The sequence below is a fragment of the Diorhabda sublineata genome, chromosome 9 (genome assembly GCF_026230105.1).
Source record: "Diorhabda sublineata isolate icDioSubl1.1 chromosome 9, icDioSubl1.1, whole genome shotgun sequence".
In the NCBI taxonomy this organism is placed as follows: Eukaryota; Metazoa; Arthropoda; class Insecta; order Coleoptera; family Chrysomelidae; genus Diorhabda; species Diorhabda sublineata.
In genome coordinates, this window is record NC_079482.1 from 17700859 (window position 1) to 17719892 (window position 19034).

General features: G+C 31.0%; 1 protein-coding gene across 1 annotated transcript in view; it reads left to right on the forward strand.

The window, feature by feature from the left end:
• LOC130448896 (GTP-binding protein REM 1) overlaps positions 1-19034 on the forward strand; it is a 223700-nt gene that overhangs the window by 106761 nt on the left and 97905 nt on the right. Inside the window, exon 2 of the mRNA XM_056786471.1 lies at positions 630-650. Coding sequence (XP_056642449.1) covers positions 630-650 — 21 coding nt within the window. The remainder of the gene's footprint in view (positions 1-629; positions 651-19034) is intronic.

The following is a 19034-nucleotide window of genomic DNA, read 5'->3' on the forward strand; positions in this document are numbered from 1 at the left end:
GATGTATTGAGGATCCCTCAATCTCCTGAAATTATTTAGAAAACTTTTTTGATGTTTTCGTCGGTATCAGCCTCTTAGGGTATCCACTGCGTGTAGCTTCGGCTTCAATAGTACTTTTTATAGTACACAAAAAGCAATTTTTTATTAACATGCATTTTTTTATCCATTTTTTTTTAAACAAAAGCTGCTCCGCTTACAATGATATCTCAGAAAATAATAAAACGACGGCTGTCAATTTTATACAAGTTTCTTTTGAAGGTTAGGACGAACTGGAAATAATGAAGATTCAGTGCTAGTAATGCCATCTGCTTGCCAGCCTACAAAGTTTTCAGCCCACCCAATATATCTTAATCTGGTTATAATCACCGCTAAGCGTTGAACTTCTTTTAGGGTTGGAGAAAGGTGTTACCAAGGGTGCATTGACAGCTAGGTTGTTTAAGTAATTTAAATGACGTAATAATATATACATTTTCCAGTGAAATACAAGAGAAATTGCTTTATTAATACTACGAAGCCATGTCATTTTTATGATTAATATGTATACAAAATTATTCCAAAATTATAGTTTTAATATGAAAATACTTCAATGTGTTATTTAAATATTTACTATAACAATTTACTTTTTATAGGAGTTTTTACGACTAAAACAGGTGAGTTTTATTTGCAATTAGATTGAGTTATTAGTGTAGGATATTTTTGACTAACCTTGAAGTGATTTGAATTTATTATTAACTAGAAACGTGTGATTAAAGATATATCGAATTGTATTTTCAATGATTTTTCAATCGAATATAGAAACTTTATTGCTTTCTCCATTTAAAACAATGAATCTGAATAATTTTAATCTGCATTTACAAAGTAAAACTCGATATTTAATTCTCCTTCATAAAATTACTAACAAACAAGGTTGGTTTATTTAGATGAGATGTAATTCCACGAAAGGGTGAATTATTTTCCGAAATTAATATTGTATACAAAATAAATCAATTCCAAAATAATATTTTTCACTTCTACACAATATTTAATATTTGTTTTTGACGCACATCAGAAAAGTTTCGATTGACTTGATTATTTTATTGGCAGGGTATCTAAGAAAAACTCCGACCCATAAACTTGTCAATTTTTCTGTAAAAGCTTTCTTGCGTAATGTAACCAAAATTTACTGCAGAGAGAATACTCATCAGAAAATTCAGTATTCAACATTTGCGACTACTAAAAAAAGCCAGGTAAGTATATGGAGGCAGTTTACACACTTCTGCAAAATCAAATTTGTTTGAAAGAGCGGATAATTCTGTTGAGGTACTTATTTCTCAAATTTATGCTTGCAATATGCACATAAAGAATTAAGAAGACTACTTGAAAAGTTCAGCCTCAAATTAATTAGATATACAGTAAATGCAAACGCAAATGCTAAAGTTAGCGTCGGTTGTTGTTGAAATGTGCGTCAAAAATAAAAACCGAAGCAGCCGATTCATTCACCGAAGAATAAATAATATGATTCAATACGTTCAAATAAATGAAGGAATATATTCAAAGTAACAACAACAAAAAAATAATGTGCTATTACGATATCAAAGAATTTTTAATAATCTCATTCTCAATATTCTCTTCCTTAACTTAAAGAAAAACATACCTACATATTTTGTCATGGCGAAATGTCAACAAAAAAACTAAATTATTTTCTTACTTTGCTTCGTTGTTTGTGTATGAATTCACAATCTCGCGACATAATATTAATGCAAACAACTCAAATTCTTCATAAACTCAAAAACTTACTTGAAATAGATGTATTTTTTTGCTATTATTCATAATAAATAATTAATTATTCTTCAAAATAAGCACCATAATTTCCATGTGAAATTAAATTTTTTTGCGCAATTTGATGCTTGACCCTTTCACATATATCATATGTTAGGATTAATTTCAATAAGTTACTTTTTTTCCGCTATATTTAAAGATTTTTCTGTTGACTTCGAAATAGTATATTACATAACGAGTTTGGAAAGTGATACATCCCGCATCAGTTATTGTTTTGCAGGAGACGCGTAGCGGTGAGTGCTGTAACGTAACGAGTGCGAAATACACTTTCCAACGAGTTGTGTACACTATTTTTTAAATAAGAAAGTCAATTAAACAATATGACATATGTGTTGTGAAGTATTTCAACACATGTGTGATAAAGTAGTACTTAACATTGAGTACAGTTTTTTTAATTAGTATGCAAATAAGATTTCACGAAATTCACAGCACTTAGGACACTTCTACTAATTTTGTGCTTAAATAACGGGAGTTTTTTTGACATACTTCGATTGTTGTGTTTACAAGTTCATTACACATGAATGGGTTGCAAAGTCATAACCCAGATGGAAAGGTACATGGACAAATTCAAGTTTTAGGTGGAGTTGACTCCTTTTCATTAGATGCAAGGAGCTTTAGTCAGAATCCTACTCATTTGCTACACATTTCCAATATACTTTCCGGGAGGAAGTTTCGCACTTATTTTCGTAGCAATTCTTCAAGAAGCAATTTTACAATAAAGCTGGATGTAATGAGGTCTACAATCGATCAAATAAATTCCCAAACCACAAAAACAAATGGCATAAGCATTTGCTTACCCCACAACAGCATGGGCATCAGCTGATTTTGACAATGCGTTAGATTTCTCAATTGTCAATATCATTTAATTGGCATAGTAATAATTATCTCTCAATATTCGCCAAGTGATCTATAAATTATGTGATAGATGAAAATAAAAATTTGTTTTAGTCGTCTCAAAATAATTTCACTATATATTGTATTCTATTCGCATATTTACAATACACTATGACCACAAAAAAAACTGCATCTGACCCTTTTTTGCAAGATACGTTATTGATTTTTCTCTCAGGTGCGTAGATTTGAAGATTTTCTGCTGTTACAATTTTTGTAACGGCATCACCTCGAGGAGTTCTCGTAAATACGGTTCAATAAAGCAAATTTCCACTTCGTGAAAAAATTATTTTCCCCCAATTTCTTTCTCTATTGATTTGTGGAGGAAAACAAAATATTTGCGTTTATTCCTCGGGCATCACGAATCTTGGAAAATATTTTTAGATATCATTTTTTTCATCTGGCATGACGTAATGTACGAATGACGAAAACGAAACGAAAAGTTGATTAAACGTATTGGTACTTCCGTTAGTAACCTTTTTGAAGTAGATAAAATTCTACGTTCCAATAGTGACATGTATTGATTAGATTGTGGTGGAAAGAGATCAACAACAGAACAAATTTTTATTAGAGTATACCAACACAATAATATCACTACTATCAAAGGTAAATAGTCTTCAGTCTTCTAGTTTCTGAAGCAAAATGATAATATCTTGGCATTCTTTTATCTTAACTTTCCAAAACTGGTTAACTTAAATATGTAGTCTCCTTATATTCTCACTGTGATGGATGCAAACCATGATTGTAAGGTTAATAAAAACTTATGGAGGAATAAAGAGAAACAAAGACTAAATCTGAGCAATTTACAAAGACTTTGTATTTGCAGTACAATCAAAACGGCAGCTCTCAGTTTTAATTCGGCTGCAAAAAAATGATAACGGTTCAAACCAATCTTCTGATAGTTCCAAAATACAAACCATCATCTAATTCAACGAAAATTGTACGTTGAATATTACAAGAGATTATAGCTTTTCTGTCAATACTTAATTATCAAGAGTAACAATAACAAACAACATTCTATGACTATAGATATATGGTAAAAGAAAGAACAACATCTTCGGTAATATTGACGGATACAATAATAATTAATAATACCAAATATACTATTAAATATAGAATTCAAAAATAATAGAAATATGAGCCAAATAATAAAGTTATACTAAAAACCATTCGGAAGTATACATTTCATGAAATAATTGTGGGAGAAATTAATAAAACTTACAAATGGAAACTGGGTTTAAAACTTTGAGAATAATAAATATTAATTGATTGGTATGCCTCTACAGAAAACAAAATATAGAACTAAATATAAGCAGAACTCTCACTGCAGGGACTTCTTTAGAAGATTAAAAATTCTGACTTTTCCTTCCTTATTCATCTTTGAATCCGTTTGTCCAATTCGTAAGCACGCTTGTCCAATTTCAGAAACATCTTTGCACTTCTATCCACTTAGGAACGCGGAGCATGACGTTTACCTACCTACTCCACGTTCAGAATTAGTTGAGTGCTCAATATCTTACAATGCAAAAAAAATGCACAATCACTTACCAATTGATATCATCATTCCGCAATAATTTGAGGGCATATTTACTGAAAAGTGCTTTCTACTCTGTACTTCTATTCTAATAATATTTAATTCCGGACATGCTGCATATTGGTTTAATTTTTGCTATGGACTTATATACCAATTAATACCTATCACTATTACCTATAATTTTGTTACTCATTGTGGATTTATTCTGTGTGTGTGTGTTTATGTACTTCATTTGTATTCTTTATTTAGTTATTTTTATGTTTGTTTTTCAGTTTTCACAAGCTTTTGTCTACAAATTGTAACAATTTTTTGACAATAAAGCATTTCTCTCAATCTCTCGCTTTTTTTAAGTGAAACTAATTCGAGAGTTGCTACTTAAATTTTTTTATAATCAATAAATGCAATGCATTAATGTGCAAACTTAAATTTCTAAACATCTTTTACTGATACTTTACTCTAGAGTAAAAATTACATTTTTTGACAAACCTCGTATACGACTGAAAAAAGTTAACATCTGATGATTGAATTTTAGGTTTTGAACCATGCAAAACTTTTTATAAAGAATAACTTTTTTTCGTAAAATTAATAATAAAGAAGTTTCCCATATGCCGCCAACTTACGTGGACAAACAAATATATCAAATCTGACATGCTTTCATAAAGTTTCACATTTTCAATGGTGAACATACTCTGAACATCTGAACACGTGAAACATTCATCTTGGTCAAAAAATGTAATTAAATTAATAACATGTTCGTGCTATGATTTTCTATGACTTGGACAAGGATTAAACCAACAGCAGCGTGCTGATCAACTCGCTTCGACATTTAGTGATAAAACGCCATCTCCAGCTACCGTGTTTGACTGGTTTTCCAAATTCAATCAGTTACAGGATTAGTTACAGGATTAATTTCGCGAAGTTCGTCCAAAATCAGCTATTTTGCCAGAAAACATCGTTGCTGTGCGTGAACTGATATTGCAAGATGTGACATACCGTGATATAGGTTTCTCAAGACTAGCCAAATCCAACAAAAGTTGTTTCGAAGCTAATGGTCGCCTGATATTTCGGAATAACTGAACATAAGAGTAATGTGAAATAGTCAATTCTGAATGGTACACCAGCATTTGTCTGTCAGAAGTGAAAATTAAGGAACCCAATCGCAGAATATAAATCGTTCTCCACCACGATAATGCGAGCTCGCATATATCGGTTCAAACATAACTGTTTTTGAACAATCAAAACATCGGATTGATGAATCATCCGCCGTATAGTTTTTGTTTGGCACCCAATGATTTCTTTTTTTTTTTCTCGCAGGTCAGAAATAAATTGCGAAGTCAACGTTTTTCGACACCTGAAGAAGCGGTTGATGCATATTGAATTGAATATATTTTAGAAGTACCTCAATCGGAATAGGAAAAAAAACTGATAATTTATTCAAACGCATGCAAAAGTGTATTGATCTGAATAGAGAATATTTTTAAAAACAATAGAGCCATATCCAATTATAAATATTTGTTTTTATTTGTCTAACTGTCTATCTCAAAACTTAAGTAACAACCCTCGTAGAAATTGGATATATCAAGATAGTAAAACTATCGGGTTTCAATGAAAATAGGAAAATATATGAGGAAAATTTAGGAGACTCTATTATAAAGCAACATAATCGCACAAATTGATTATGCAGGGAAAGATAGAGGGAAAAAGAGGTATGGGACGACGAAGAATATCATGGCTGCGAAACTTGGTTTAACAAACCAATTGCTTAGAACAGCTGTGAATGGAACACGAATAGTCATGATGGTCGCTAACCTTTGTCCGAAGATGGCACGAAAAAGAAGAAGATATGAATCTCCTCCCAACTCTCACTGGACTATTGAATGATCTCCCGCTCTTATTTCCTTTACACAAAGCCGAGCCATTTTGCTCTTTGTCTTTTTATTCCATTCACTATATTTTTACCATCGTTTCTACTGCATTCATCAACGCAGCTCTAGTTTTTGTGTGATAGATATTAAAGGTATAGACATAGTTTGCTTTCAAGTTATTTCTTATTGGTGTAATACGTCATTATATTTTATGATTGCAAACCTTCGTTCTCAATTACTACGGATTGAGACTCCTGAATATTTAATCTTCCCCGTTTCCTCAAATTCAAACCTCGTTTCCAGCATTTCACACTCGTTTCCAGCATTTATTATTGTTTTCATTTTAATAAAATATTTTCAACTTATGTTATCATTTTAGTAGCGCTTATGTCAGAATCAAATTTTTCAAATTTGCAAATAACCAAATAAAAGTAGTACTGCACTTTAAGCATAAACTAGCACCTCAAAAATCTACAAAATATATACTTATTGAATAAAAACTACTTATGGTACGGAACTACATGATGTTACATCACTTCTTAAAATGAATTTTAAGTATTTGATCGATCGCAGTTTTTATTTCATCACTTGGTGGTGGATATAAATAGTTTCCTCGAAAATGAAATTCTTACACATTGGAAAACGGTTGAATAAATAAATAAACTAGCTAATAAGTTCCTATAAACATAAAACTTTTAAATGCTTGTAAGGAACTTTCTTATCATTAACATTCAGTATCCGAGTAGAAAAATACAATGAAACTGCCGCTTAGTTCGGTGGGTCTTTTGAAGTATAAAACTTTTTAAGATGTGCTCTTGATGCTGAAACATCTAAACAAAATGTAAGAATTTGCACTGAGAGAAAAGTGAATAAATCAACTACAAGGATATTAATAACAAGTTTAACAAGGCTCTCCACTATGAAGTTTTAGATTTTAATATCGAAAAAATGTAAATCTTGGATAAATTAAAGTTGAAAATTGAGAATTTCTTCGCGTGTTAAATCGTAAAACAAACTTCTACAGATGTTTCAATGCTTATAAAGAGCTTTATCATTGGTAATATTCAATAACCGATTTTAAAATACAATGAAACTGCTTCTTTTTACGGTGAGCTTATTCTAATACAGATATTTTGGGGTTCGGAGCTTATCTAATATTTGAATATAAAACCAAATTTGTGTCAAAATGACTGTATTTTCAACAAAAACATATATAAAAAAACAAAATTTCAACAGTACTATCCACCATAAAATTTTCTTAACTGAACTGAACTGAAAATAGAAGAACAGTCGAGAAGAAATGTGAAATAAATGATTAAATATGATTTTATTAAGAAGGAATATCTGCTATTGAGGACTCCATGCTAGGGAAGCGTGTATTATAATTTATTGTTCAAGCAAATTCTCAAGTTTGATATTGTAGTCGTTGTCGTCACCCTCATCGCACAGTTGCTTTTCCAAATAAGAAGAAACATGTGGTAGTCACTAGGTACTAAATCGGTACTTTGATTGATTGATTTTATATTCGATTACCCGCTTTTCTCATCATATGAAAAGTAGAAAACTTCACAATAACACTCCTGTCCCAAAAAGTACATGATTTTTTTAACTGATCAAATTTCACTTTCCTGGGCGATGTCATATGTTGCCATTCCATAAACTTTTGATTTGGCTCCGGTGTATCGTAGTTCACTAAAGCTTTAAAACCTGTCTTTCGTTTCAACCTAAATAGAAAGTGAAAACTTTTGTGTATTTTTAACATTTTGGGTATTCATCTTGAATACACCTTCCTATAGCTGTATGCGTAGATGCGTACAGAATACCTTTTGAGATCCTAACGTATCTGCTTTTTTTGGATTTATTCGTCAATATTTCCCATAAAGTCGTCAGTAAAGAGACAAGATCCAACCACTTCGTTTCTCATTGTGCACTTTGGTGCAGAAATCTTTAAACCCACTCACCCACTTTTGCATAATTTCATCACTCATTATATTTTCTCCATATCCCGTACAGATTTCACAATGAATAGGCGATTATCAGAATAATGGTAATTTTATTGAAGCCGAAATTTTGTGTGAGGTAGTTTTTTCCTTTAGAAACACAATTCATAGTTAAAACAAAATCTTTTGGATATTAACATGGTATAAAAATCAAAAGTGAAAAAAAAATAAACTATACAACAAACAACCGGGAATTTGGTTTGTATTAAAACCGATATTCTTTTGTCTTCATTTCTGAAAACACACGAGTCATATAGGCAATTAGCCGTCGATTAAAAAAAAAGAAGTACCATGAAGCTGATTTTAATCAAATTAATGCCTTCCTTTATTCCTTGTGCAGATGCCTACCTGTCAGATATGTCACAAATGTCGATTTTATTAGAATCGTTGATCCAATAATTACTTCGTAGTTATCGCTTTTATATCTTTAACAGAATGAAGACGGACAACAGATTATACCTGACTAGAGTGTCATGGAATTTTATAACTATACTTATTTAGATCTCATGCCTCATATAATATTTTATCCTGTAGATTGCTTATAGGAGTATATTATTTATTATATATACTTCGATTTTGAGAGTGATTATCGTTTCATAATTAATTACAAAGAAAATCGAAGGGAAAATGCATTATATATATTTGCAGGAATTGTTACCAAACAAATTGGCACGTCCTAGCGGTGGACAACTTTTGAAAATTCCTTCTGAATATAATTCTGCCTCTTCGGCTTCTGCCACTCATTGCACACTTTGGTACCTTCTTTTTGTAGTCAGAACATTGTAATATTAACCGGTTCTTAATGTAAAATTTTCTCAGTCCATCCTCTTCGGAGCCCTGTAAAGTGGTCTATAAAAGTATCTTTTTCTCAAATTTAACTGAGTACAATCAGGGAAACCTAACAATAGGTATTTTCCAACATTCCTGTAATCTTATGAGAAGGTGAAATTAAAAAACTTTACCTTATTTATTATCCAATAAAAATATTATTTGGTATTCTTCTATATTTGGAGCAGTTTCTTACTGGATCCAATAGTTCCTAACATGATTTTTTTTTACTTAATAATAAACAATAAATGAGTTGAAAGCGAAAAAGATGTTGAAGTTATTCTTTTTGGAATCTGTTGGTTCAACGGAAAAGTTTAAATCCAAAAGAAAGAATGTTTAAATGATTGAAAAAAACTATTTGATAATAAATTGTAAAGGTCATATTAGCCTTGATTTTCATCTCTTGAATTTAAAAACACCTTGTATATGTATTTTATTAATTAACAATAAGTAAGGAGAAAATCATTTTGTATCAAATAATGAACCGAACTTCTTTTTATTTAATATTTTCCCAATGTTTGACTGTTTTCAAATTCTAACAACGTGTTAGTAGGAACTGTAATGGATCCATTTTCTCAATATGTTTTGGGCTAGTTATTTCAAATAATGGAATGTTTTCTATCAACGATGAGCAAATAATCGATATATATATAAAAACTAAAATTTCCAAGTAAGTTTGCTTGGCATCTAAATTGTTCAACATAGTCTCCTTCTAAGTCTATACGAGTACGCGATGCTCTAACCTTTGCGTGATTCTCCTCAATATAGGAGTTTACGTATGTCCTCATCTGAAAGAAATCTCTCTTCTGTACGTGAAAATACAAGGTTAGGAAACAGAAAAAAGGCGCTAAAGGAGAGATCTACTGAATACGATGATTGGTCTACCAATTCAGTGTCAAAAAATGCGTTGTACACATGAAAATGTACTTTTTTGTTCAAATGCAGTCACTTTTTGGAAATTTCTCCTTTCACATTATTAAAAAATAAAACGTAATACTTTTTTGTTACTGTTTCACTTTTTTCCAAGATTTTTGAAACTTAGATGAACACAACCCCATGACTATATCAAAAAACGATCGCTATTACTCTTCTGGCCGATGTAACATTTTTTCCTTTTTTCAGCACTTGCAATCCAATATCTTGACTGTTTTATCTCGAGACTGTAATAATGGATCCATGTTTCATCTACAGCTTTGGTTAGAAGTGAGCAAACGCTTGGATAGCTTATGCATGTTTACTTTCTTAGTCGGATAACCTGTTTTATTTCATGACTCGGTCGGTCATTAGAGTACCATCTGCTAAGCATTTTGATGATATCACTGGTTATCCCAGTTTATGGTCATCCCAATCGCTTGTCGTCAGTCGAAGACTGCTACTTTGAAATTCAGCTACAAAAATCGTCATAACGACTCACTAAAACGTATAGAAGAGAAATTAGGCATCCAAGTGAATTTTAGTGAAAACGCACGTGCAAATATTTTCTCAACATATATTGGAAAGTGCTGATATCTTTATGTTGAGATTGAAAATATTTTCATAAAACCCTTGTAACTGAATTGAGAATGTCGTAGCACAGAAAGCTCCATGGCGTTCATTCGAATTCTATCAAATACGAAAAGCTTATTATTTATTTTTCCATTTCTTTTTTTATGATATAATCCTATTATATTTGATTGCAAATGTATTATTGCAAAACAGACAAATCCTCGCTGAAAAAAATTTTACCATATGAATAAAATAAGATAACGATAATTTTATTTTCGATTGATTGGAGAACAAGCTTCTCAGGCACGCTAATATAAAAAAAGAGAACGAGAGAAAATTACTCTTGCCTTGAAATCAAGGTATTTTCCAAATCTTACTCAACGTTTTTTATAACAGAAAAAATTCAACATTTTAAACTTTTGAATAACTCGAGAATTTTATTGAGATCACTGGAGAGGAAGATTCTGATATAGCATGAAAATCGAAATTTATTTATTATTCTAAAATAGAAATAATAATAGGTGCTTCTATCGGTAATCCACAAAACAAATAAACATACATCTTGCAGCTGAAAGAATAGAATGTACGTACCATAAGTTCAAGCTTTTATAGTTCTTCCAATATCAATTGCCAAGACAGTTATGCGAAGATCAATCAATTATGTCATAAATACGCGCGATACTCATACCAAATTAAGAAATGAAAAAGAATGTTTACTCTCTGTAAAAAATTCGGAAAACATCTAATAAACAGTCAGTCCACGTGGACTCATCATCTCCACAGTTTACCAATGAAAACATCGAATCGTAAACCTAAATGCATTTCGATTGGCCGAAGCAGTATGTACACAATTTCTTTGAAATATTTCTGGCAGATATTAGTGTTGTCGCTTGGCGAGATTAATTTAATTAATAAATTTTTTCAATAAATAGAATTATGGGCGCTCTTTAGAACATGAGCAAATTAAGACAATGAAATTGCACAATGTAGTGAGAATAAAGACAGGTATGAATTTAATAATAAAGATCTAGATATACAAACACAGCAAGTTATTTTAAATATATTCGAATGTTCGAAAGGAAAATATTCAGCAATCTGATGATGCAATCATAATAAGAATTGCTGAATCAACCAGAGTAAATAAGTTTTCCATTTATTGAGAAGTCACGAATCAGTTGACAAAGCTACTCAAGATTTTATACGTAGGACATTTATAGCTTATATAAGGAGTAGAGGGTTGCGACATTAGAAGTAATACAGCAAAAGGTAGCAGATTATCCAGAATACAATTATACCAGTTTAGAAACATCAGATCAAATTTTGTCAGCATGTGGTTTCAAACACAAAAAAGTTAATAAACGAATGGTAATAAGCGAACCGTCAAGAATAGTTCAATGGTGAAAAGATTATTTGCGTCAAATAAAAGACTGCCGAAGTTCTAATAGACTCATGATTTATTTATCTAGATCTAACATGGTTTGACAGTCACTATGTAATAAATTTCGGTTGGGTTGACAATGGTAAAAATTACTGTTTAAATGGGCTATGTTCTAAAGGGAAGCGTATTATAATAATACACGCTGGAAACAAAGACGAATATTCCTATTCCTGATCGTAAAAAAGGCCCAACAAGAATTGCTTACTGATGTTAAAGGGGCAACTTATTATATTGACAAGTTGTGAAAAGAATAGGGTCATACTCTTCTCAGACTACCTCCTTACTATTACATATTAAACCCTACAGAGTTAATATGAGTAAAGAAGTTGTAGAAGAAAGTTCTAGCAGCAGACCGCCAAGAGCTTTGGAAAAACTGTGAAGAACAAGTTATCAAAGCAGAAGTTGACTCTAGTTCAGACGATTCTGACTACCATGATTATTTACAAAGATACTTTAGAATTAGAATTTATGTTCCTTTATGTTCCTTTATGTTACTTTATGTTCCTTTATGTTCCTTTATGCTCCTTTATGTTCCTTTATGTTCGTTTATGTTCTGTTATGTTCCTTTATGTTCTTTTATGTTCCTTTATGTTCCTTTATGATCCTTTATGTTCCTTTATGTTCCTTTATGTTCTGTTATGTTCCTTTATGTTCTTTTATGTTCCTTTATGTTCCTTTATGTTCCTTTATGTTCCTTTATGTTCCTTTATGTTCCGTTATGTTCCTTTATGTTCCTTTATGTTCCTTTATGTTAGTTAGTAATGTTTAGTTATATTAAAGTGTTCACAAAAATAATAAATTTATAAATAATTGAAGTAACTACATCCGTAGATTGGTAGATAGATCAAACAAAATTGTCGGCAAGGATTTTTATAATCTGTAATAATTCATAATGGGAGAAATATAACGTTAGGTAATATTAACTTGCTATTTCACTCAACCCAAAATCAAATAGTTTTGCGGTATTATAAATGAATTAATAAACTTCCATCCGTAAAAACTGACAATTCAATTCCAATCCTTATAATAAATATTTCCAAGTCAGTGATAAAAAGAAAAATCTAAAGTGTTTATACTAAGCTCATATTAAAAAGAAGAATAAATTTCTTGTAAATGTTTTATTACTCCATTTTTAAAATAAGAAAAAATTAATCTCAAATCTCATCAAATTGATAATTTACAAACCACATAAAACCCTTAGTAGATCTGAGTTCATTGAGTCCATTGAAATGTTACAATTTGAGGACCAAACTGAACATTTTTAGGACAATTTTATTTATAGAACATATAGGAGAGGGTCAATGTAAGGTTAACCTCAAGTTTGTGGGGTTGCCGCATTGTCCCCCGGCCTTCATATTGGAAAAATGGGTGGAACATTTTTCTCGATATCTCGTAAACTATCAATCTGATAAAAAATTTGGTGAGGCATATTTTGTAGAAAATTACTTTGTCTATGTTTATGTAACTTTTTATCATAAATTCATTCAAAATTTAAGAAGGTATGAGCAAAAATGAAACAATTTCAGTAAAAATTTCCTGTTTGCGTAATTATTTTTTTCTATTGATTTTACCAGAAAATTATGCTGAAACAATTTTGTAGGAGATCTCTTTCCGAATATTTTCCTTTATATATTTTTTTTAATTTCATTCATTCACAACGTTGTTTCAGCTGGCTGGGTTCGTCAGTGCTCATAGAAACCTGGTTAAAACAACATGTTTACCTTACTTCCATGTTTATTTACTATAAACCTATTCTTCCGAAAAAAATTTTTTAATCCCTACAATTTCATTTATTTATTACTGATTCTTCTCCCCGCCATCCTATAAGCTTGTATTAACCCCCCTACATGTTTCATAAAGAAAATTGCGTCCTCTAAAAAATGTTCAGCCCATGTTATATTTCAATTGGCTATTAGGGCTTTTCGGAAACTATAACCCAGGTTCAGGTAGATCACAACTCAGAACGAGATTTAGATCACAGTTTCGAATCGTCAATATCCAGGTGCAATTTCAAATTTGAAACAATACCTACAAGAACTTTTGATTAATATTACATTTTTGTGCGTTGATTCTTCTATGATATTTATTTGGTTAAAAAATAGATTCTAGATGTTTAATAATTGTAATACTAATAACAATAAGCTATTGTTAAGTTGTAATGCCGAAAAGTGCAAAAACCGCAAAACTATCAATTACGCTGCTCACGGAAATTAATAGTAAAGGACCATGGAAAGGGAATAAATAATTTTTAAAAAATCATAGACAAATGTAACAACCCATCAGTTGAATGTAATTAACGCTAAAATACGCTACGTAGAACTTTTTAATGATTTGAACCACTAAAATCACAAACGAATTACAAAACCAGTAACAACTCGTATATTATTTTTTCATACTATTCACAATGTTCACCAACCTCAAATAATTTACTGCAACGCTACGCACTACTGGGCACCGATGCTGTTTTCAGAATGGAATTATAAGCAAACAGAGGTGAGCAGTATTTTGCTCTACATTGTTGACTATTAAAAATGTTTGCATTTAATTTATATTATCATTTCGTAATTATTCTAAAAACAATACAATTTCCACAATGGTATGACTTATATTTATAGCTATTCGAAATTATAAAGGACGCTATTTCAAGGAAGAAAAAAATACTAATTAACTCAACACCTGTAGTCACAATTGAAGTTATGCTCTTGACAGATGGTTGAGGAGCTTCTTCTAAAAATGAATGATTTCTATTGAAAATGGGAAAATTGATAATATAGAACCGCGCGTGAAGTTGACGTATCTTTAAATCCATCAATTATTTTTATATTTTTTTTTTCTCGAAGCAGAAGTACCAAAACAATAATTGCCTGGATATTTTGTTACAGCTTATTGAAATTTGATAAACTTAATTTTGTCAAATATGACATATTATTAAAACCATCTAATAAAAGAGATCATATAAAATTTAACAATAAAAATACAATATAACGACCTAAGTGATATCAAAATATGAGTTGTGAAAAGTTTCCCAAAACATGAAGTGTTGCAAATTTTTTAATATGCTTATAAAGGATTGTAGCAAATTATTATATTGAATATTAATAAAAAAATCTACCTATAAATGAAGAAGAAAATCACAGATAATAGCAAAAAGAAAAAGAAGGGAACATCGCTTCATAAACCGAAAAACATGGCTAGATTTTGATGGACTAAAAAAGTCATCATACTCTCGGTATGAAAGACTACAGCTCATTTTTACCGTTAACATGTTAGCATGTGATATGTTGCTTTCAAAAATTTTTTAAATTCGTTGGTAGTTAAGAGATCTCGATTAAAATCTCCACAAAGTATGACATTGATACAACAAATTTTTGTGTTAATCTATAAAATAAATATAGTAGCTCAACAGGCATTATAGCCCCAAGTTTTGGAGTCGCTCGACTGATTTCCTCCATCTATTTTTGCTAATGGCTGCTTCACGCTGTTCTCTCTTCCTATTCTTTCTAAATCTTCTCTACATGCTTCTATCCATTTTTTCGTGGTCGAACTCTTTTCCTTTTTGCTGCTTCTCCCCTTAACAAGGATCTTTTCACCCAACTATCTTCGTCCATTCTGTCTATATGCCCCATTCAACGTAGTCTTTTTGCTCTAACCACATATCTCATCTCAGCTTGATCATCCGGTGCTTTGATCTCTGCGTTCGTTCTTCTCTTCCATTCATTTTGCTCCTGCACTACTCCGAAAATCCTCGTTAGTATCTTTCTCTCTCATATGTTTATTTTGTTTCCTTCTTTTGTGTTCATGATCCAACACTCACTGCCATACAGCACCGTTGGTTGTATAACTGTCTATAACTGTAAATGCGTAACTTGGCGCCTCTTGAAATATCTTTTGACCTTAATAGTCCTCCGAGAGATCCAACCGTTTTGTTTCCTTTCGACAGTCTTTTATCGATTTCCTTGGCTGCACCTCCTTCGTTTGTCACTATCACGTCCAGGTATTTGAACTCCTTGACTTTATCAAATCTATAATCCTTGCTTTGTTCTGTCGTCACTTTCAGTTTTAATTGGTTGCAGCTATATAGATCCCTTCTCATCTCCAAATATTTGGTCTTTTGTTCATTTATGCGTAGTCCATATTATTTGATTTCTTTTCAAAGAATAGGAACATTTTTTCTAGATCCTTCTTTGTTCTATTTACAAGTACCACATCATCAACTTAGACAAGGATTTGTGTTCTATAGCAAATTTAAATAAAATTTTATATTGGTACTATCACACTTTGATTAATTTGATAAATTTTTTCCTAATAATACCCAAAATTTCTCCAGTTTCGACAAATCTTTAGATATAGAGGGATTAAATGCTAAAAACTCAAGCTCCCTAACCAAGATTCCTGTGAGAAGATATCGCTGCTACAGACGCACGAACGAAAAAAAAGCTTTTTTACAAATAAAAATAACCTGATAAAATAAACTATGAATTAAAAACATATTTTATCAAAAATTCAAACATGGAGCAAAAAAAACTGGTTTCATTGAAAATTGAAGAATTTGGAGGAATAAAGTTACCGTACAACAAACCATGAAATATGATGAAAAGACGAAACAAAACGACTTTCAATAAATAGAAACTATGAAAATATGAAGGATAACTATCGCATATTATTTAATAAAAAGGATATAAATGCAAAATAATATGCTCGGAGATTGGAACAGTATCATAATCATCAGCCTATAATGATACTGTCAAAATTATAGACTAATAACATTACTAAATATGGCATATAAGATATATACCGATTGAATAATATAATTGACATATGACCTACAACACTTAGGGTTAACTATTCTACCGAGTAGTAACCTAAAATACCTAGGGTATATTCTGCAAGGAAACATAAATGTTAACGCCCATCGCTAAACAAGAACAAAAGCTAAGATTGCAAAGGGCAGACTTTAACCTCTCATTTGTAAACTCACCACACAAACCAATTTCAACATACGCAACCCCAGTCTACTTCACAGGTCCCAAACAAAATTTCCGCACCCTACAGGTGGTACAAAATAAGTGCCTCCGTAAATCGCGCAGGAGATATCCACGACAGTGGGTGTAGGCTTCTGCATGATTCATTAATCACATAGTTTGGTTGGAAAATTCCGAATTTACTCACTACCAAAATAATCGTAAATTAAAACTTCCACATATCAATACGAATTATAATCAGTCATGTTGTCTTCTCGAAAACTAAAACCCCGATCGATATTTGAAACCCTGTTTTTCAGCTGCTTTTCAGGGATATTCCAGCCAAAATTCTGGGACTTACAGCTATATACCAGGGACAGAGTAATTGTACCTATATCAAACTTATGGATAATGCCCCATTACAATGAACCACAATATTGCATCCAGACGTACACATGTTATCTACGGATCACTAGCGGCCAACAGATTTATTTGTTAATCTATTAGATGAAATATAACTAGAGAACTAAGACAGAAAATAAGACATTTCTAATAATAATATAATCGATTGTCTTAAGCTACACGCAATACAAACCCTAAAACAAATACCACGAAATCAGCATTGAACATGCATCCCTCATAGGTTTCAAAAGTGCCCTATTAATATAGTAGTTATTCATTCATTAAATATAACTACTGAGATTGAACATTCTGAGAGAGGTTCATTAATCAAATCCACTTGTTTCTTATTGTCAGCTGTCTGTAAATAATGTCTATACATTAGTAGATATATGAAATGGATGAAGAAAAACTTTTGGACAAGATCTTTGAAAGTCTCAAATAAATGTGGAGTAGATAAAGAGTACAATTTTCCGAGATAAAAAATTGCTTGGTATGATTAAAACAGATTTTCAGTTTGATATCTATGTCGTGGGTAGTAAATTGCTCAATATAATTATGCAAATTGTCAAATTTAATTTTGATAATGACCGAAATAAGTTGGAACTTTTTCATCTAAAAGTAATTTAAAAACAAGACTCATCAACAAAAATTTATGAAAAGTTCTAGGATTAAGATTATTGTTGTGGGGTTGTGACAATCAAATCCCAAAATAAATTATTTATAATCCATATTTAAAGCTGTTGAATAACTAGGTATTCATCAACCGGAAAATAATTATTCGGGATTTGCCGCAGTCATATTTTGTTGCAAAATTTCAAATACATGGATTTCAAGAACCTTTGAAAATGACAACAAAAGTAAATCTGATTTAGTAGATATAATTGGCATTCTGGAGTCTTTTTATTTTCTTAGATGAAAATATGTTGACTTCTAAAAACAAAGTATTGAAGGGAATAAGTTGAAAATTTGAAATCTGTTATTTGTAAGATGATTCTCACGCATAAGAGAAAAAATTTAATTCATATTTAACTCTAGTAGTCATACCGAGGACTCATTGATCGATGGTATAAAACTTTTCCACAATAACACAATTACGTCAACGAATATTCAAACTATCAGATTCAGTCCAACGCTGTATGAAAATTGACTCGAAGTTGACTAACAAATTCGTATTTCGATCAAATTATATCCCTAATGTATTATATAGAGTTTCCTATTATACTAGATTTTCACATATAGAAATTCATAACTTCAGAAGTCTAATTTTATCATAAACACTTTAAAAATATTATGCTACTTGATTGTTACCATCACTCATTCAAATCTTCGACATTTCAAGTGAAATTCGTATATTTTTAATTAGCATTTGTATGTCTTATATCATAATACCTCGTCAGTCATTCTTAGATAGTTATTTGATTATTCCAAGTCATCAACGAATCTCTTCAAATTCAATCACCTCAATACCATTATATGTGACTTTTCTTATTATCTACCTTTACTTTCGATACACCCCAACGTTTATGGATAATATTCCATAATTTCAGATAATTTTCGGTAAAGCACGATCACAGCATTACTACTTTGAGTATGTCGCTTAGAAACTCATTTTGGTTATTTCAATTACCAGGACAAAAGGATGGAAATTTGTTTATTTCTCTAGTAGATATTTATTAAGAATATTGAGGTCAATAAATTTGGTATCTACTATTTCCAAAATTATTCATTCGAAAGTACTCAAAATGGAAGGATTACTTGAATTCAGTACTTTGTAGTATTTGACTTCCTAGAATATCAAAGTAAATTGGATGT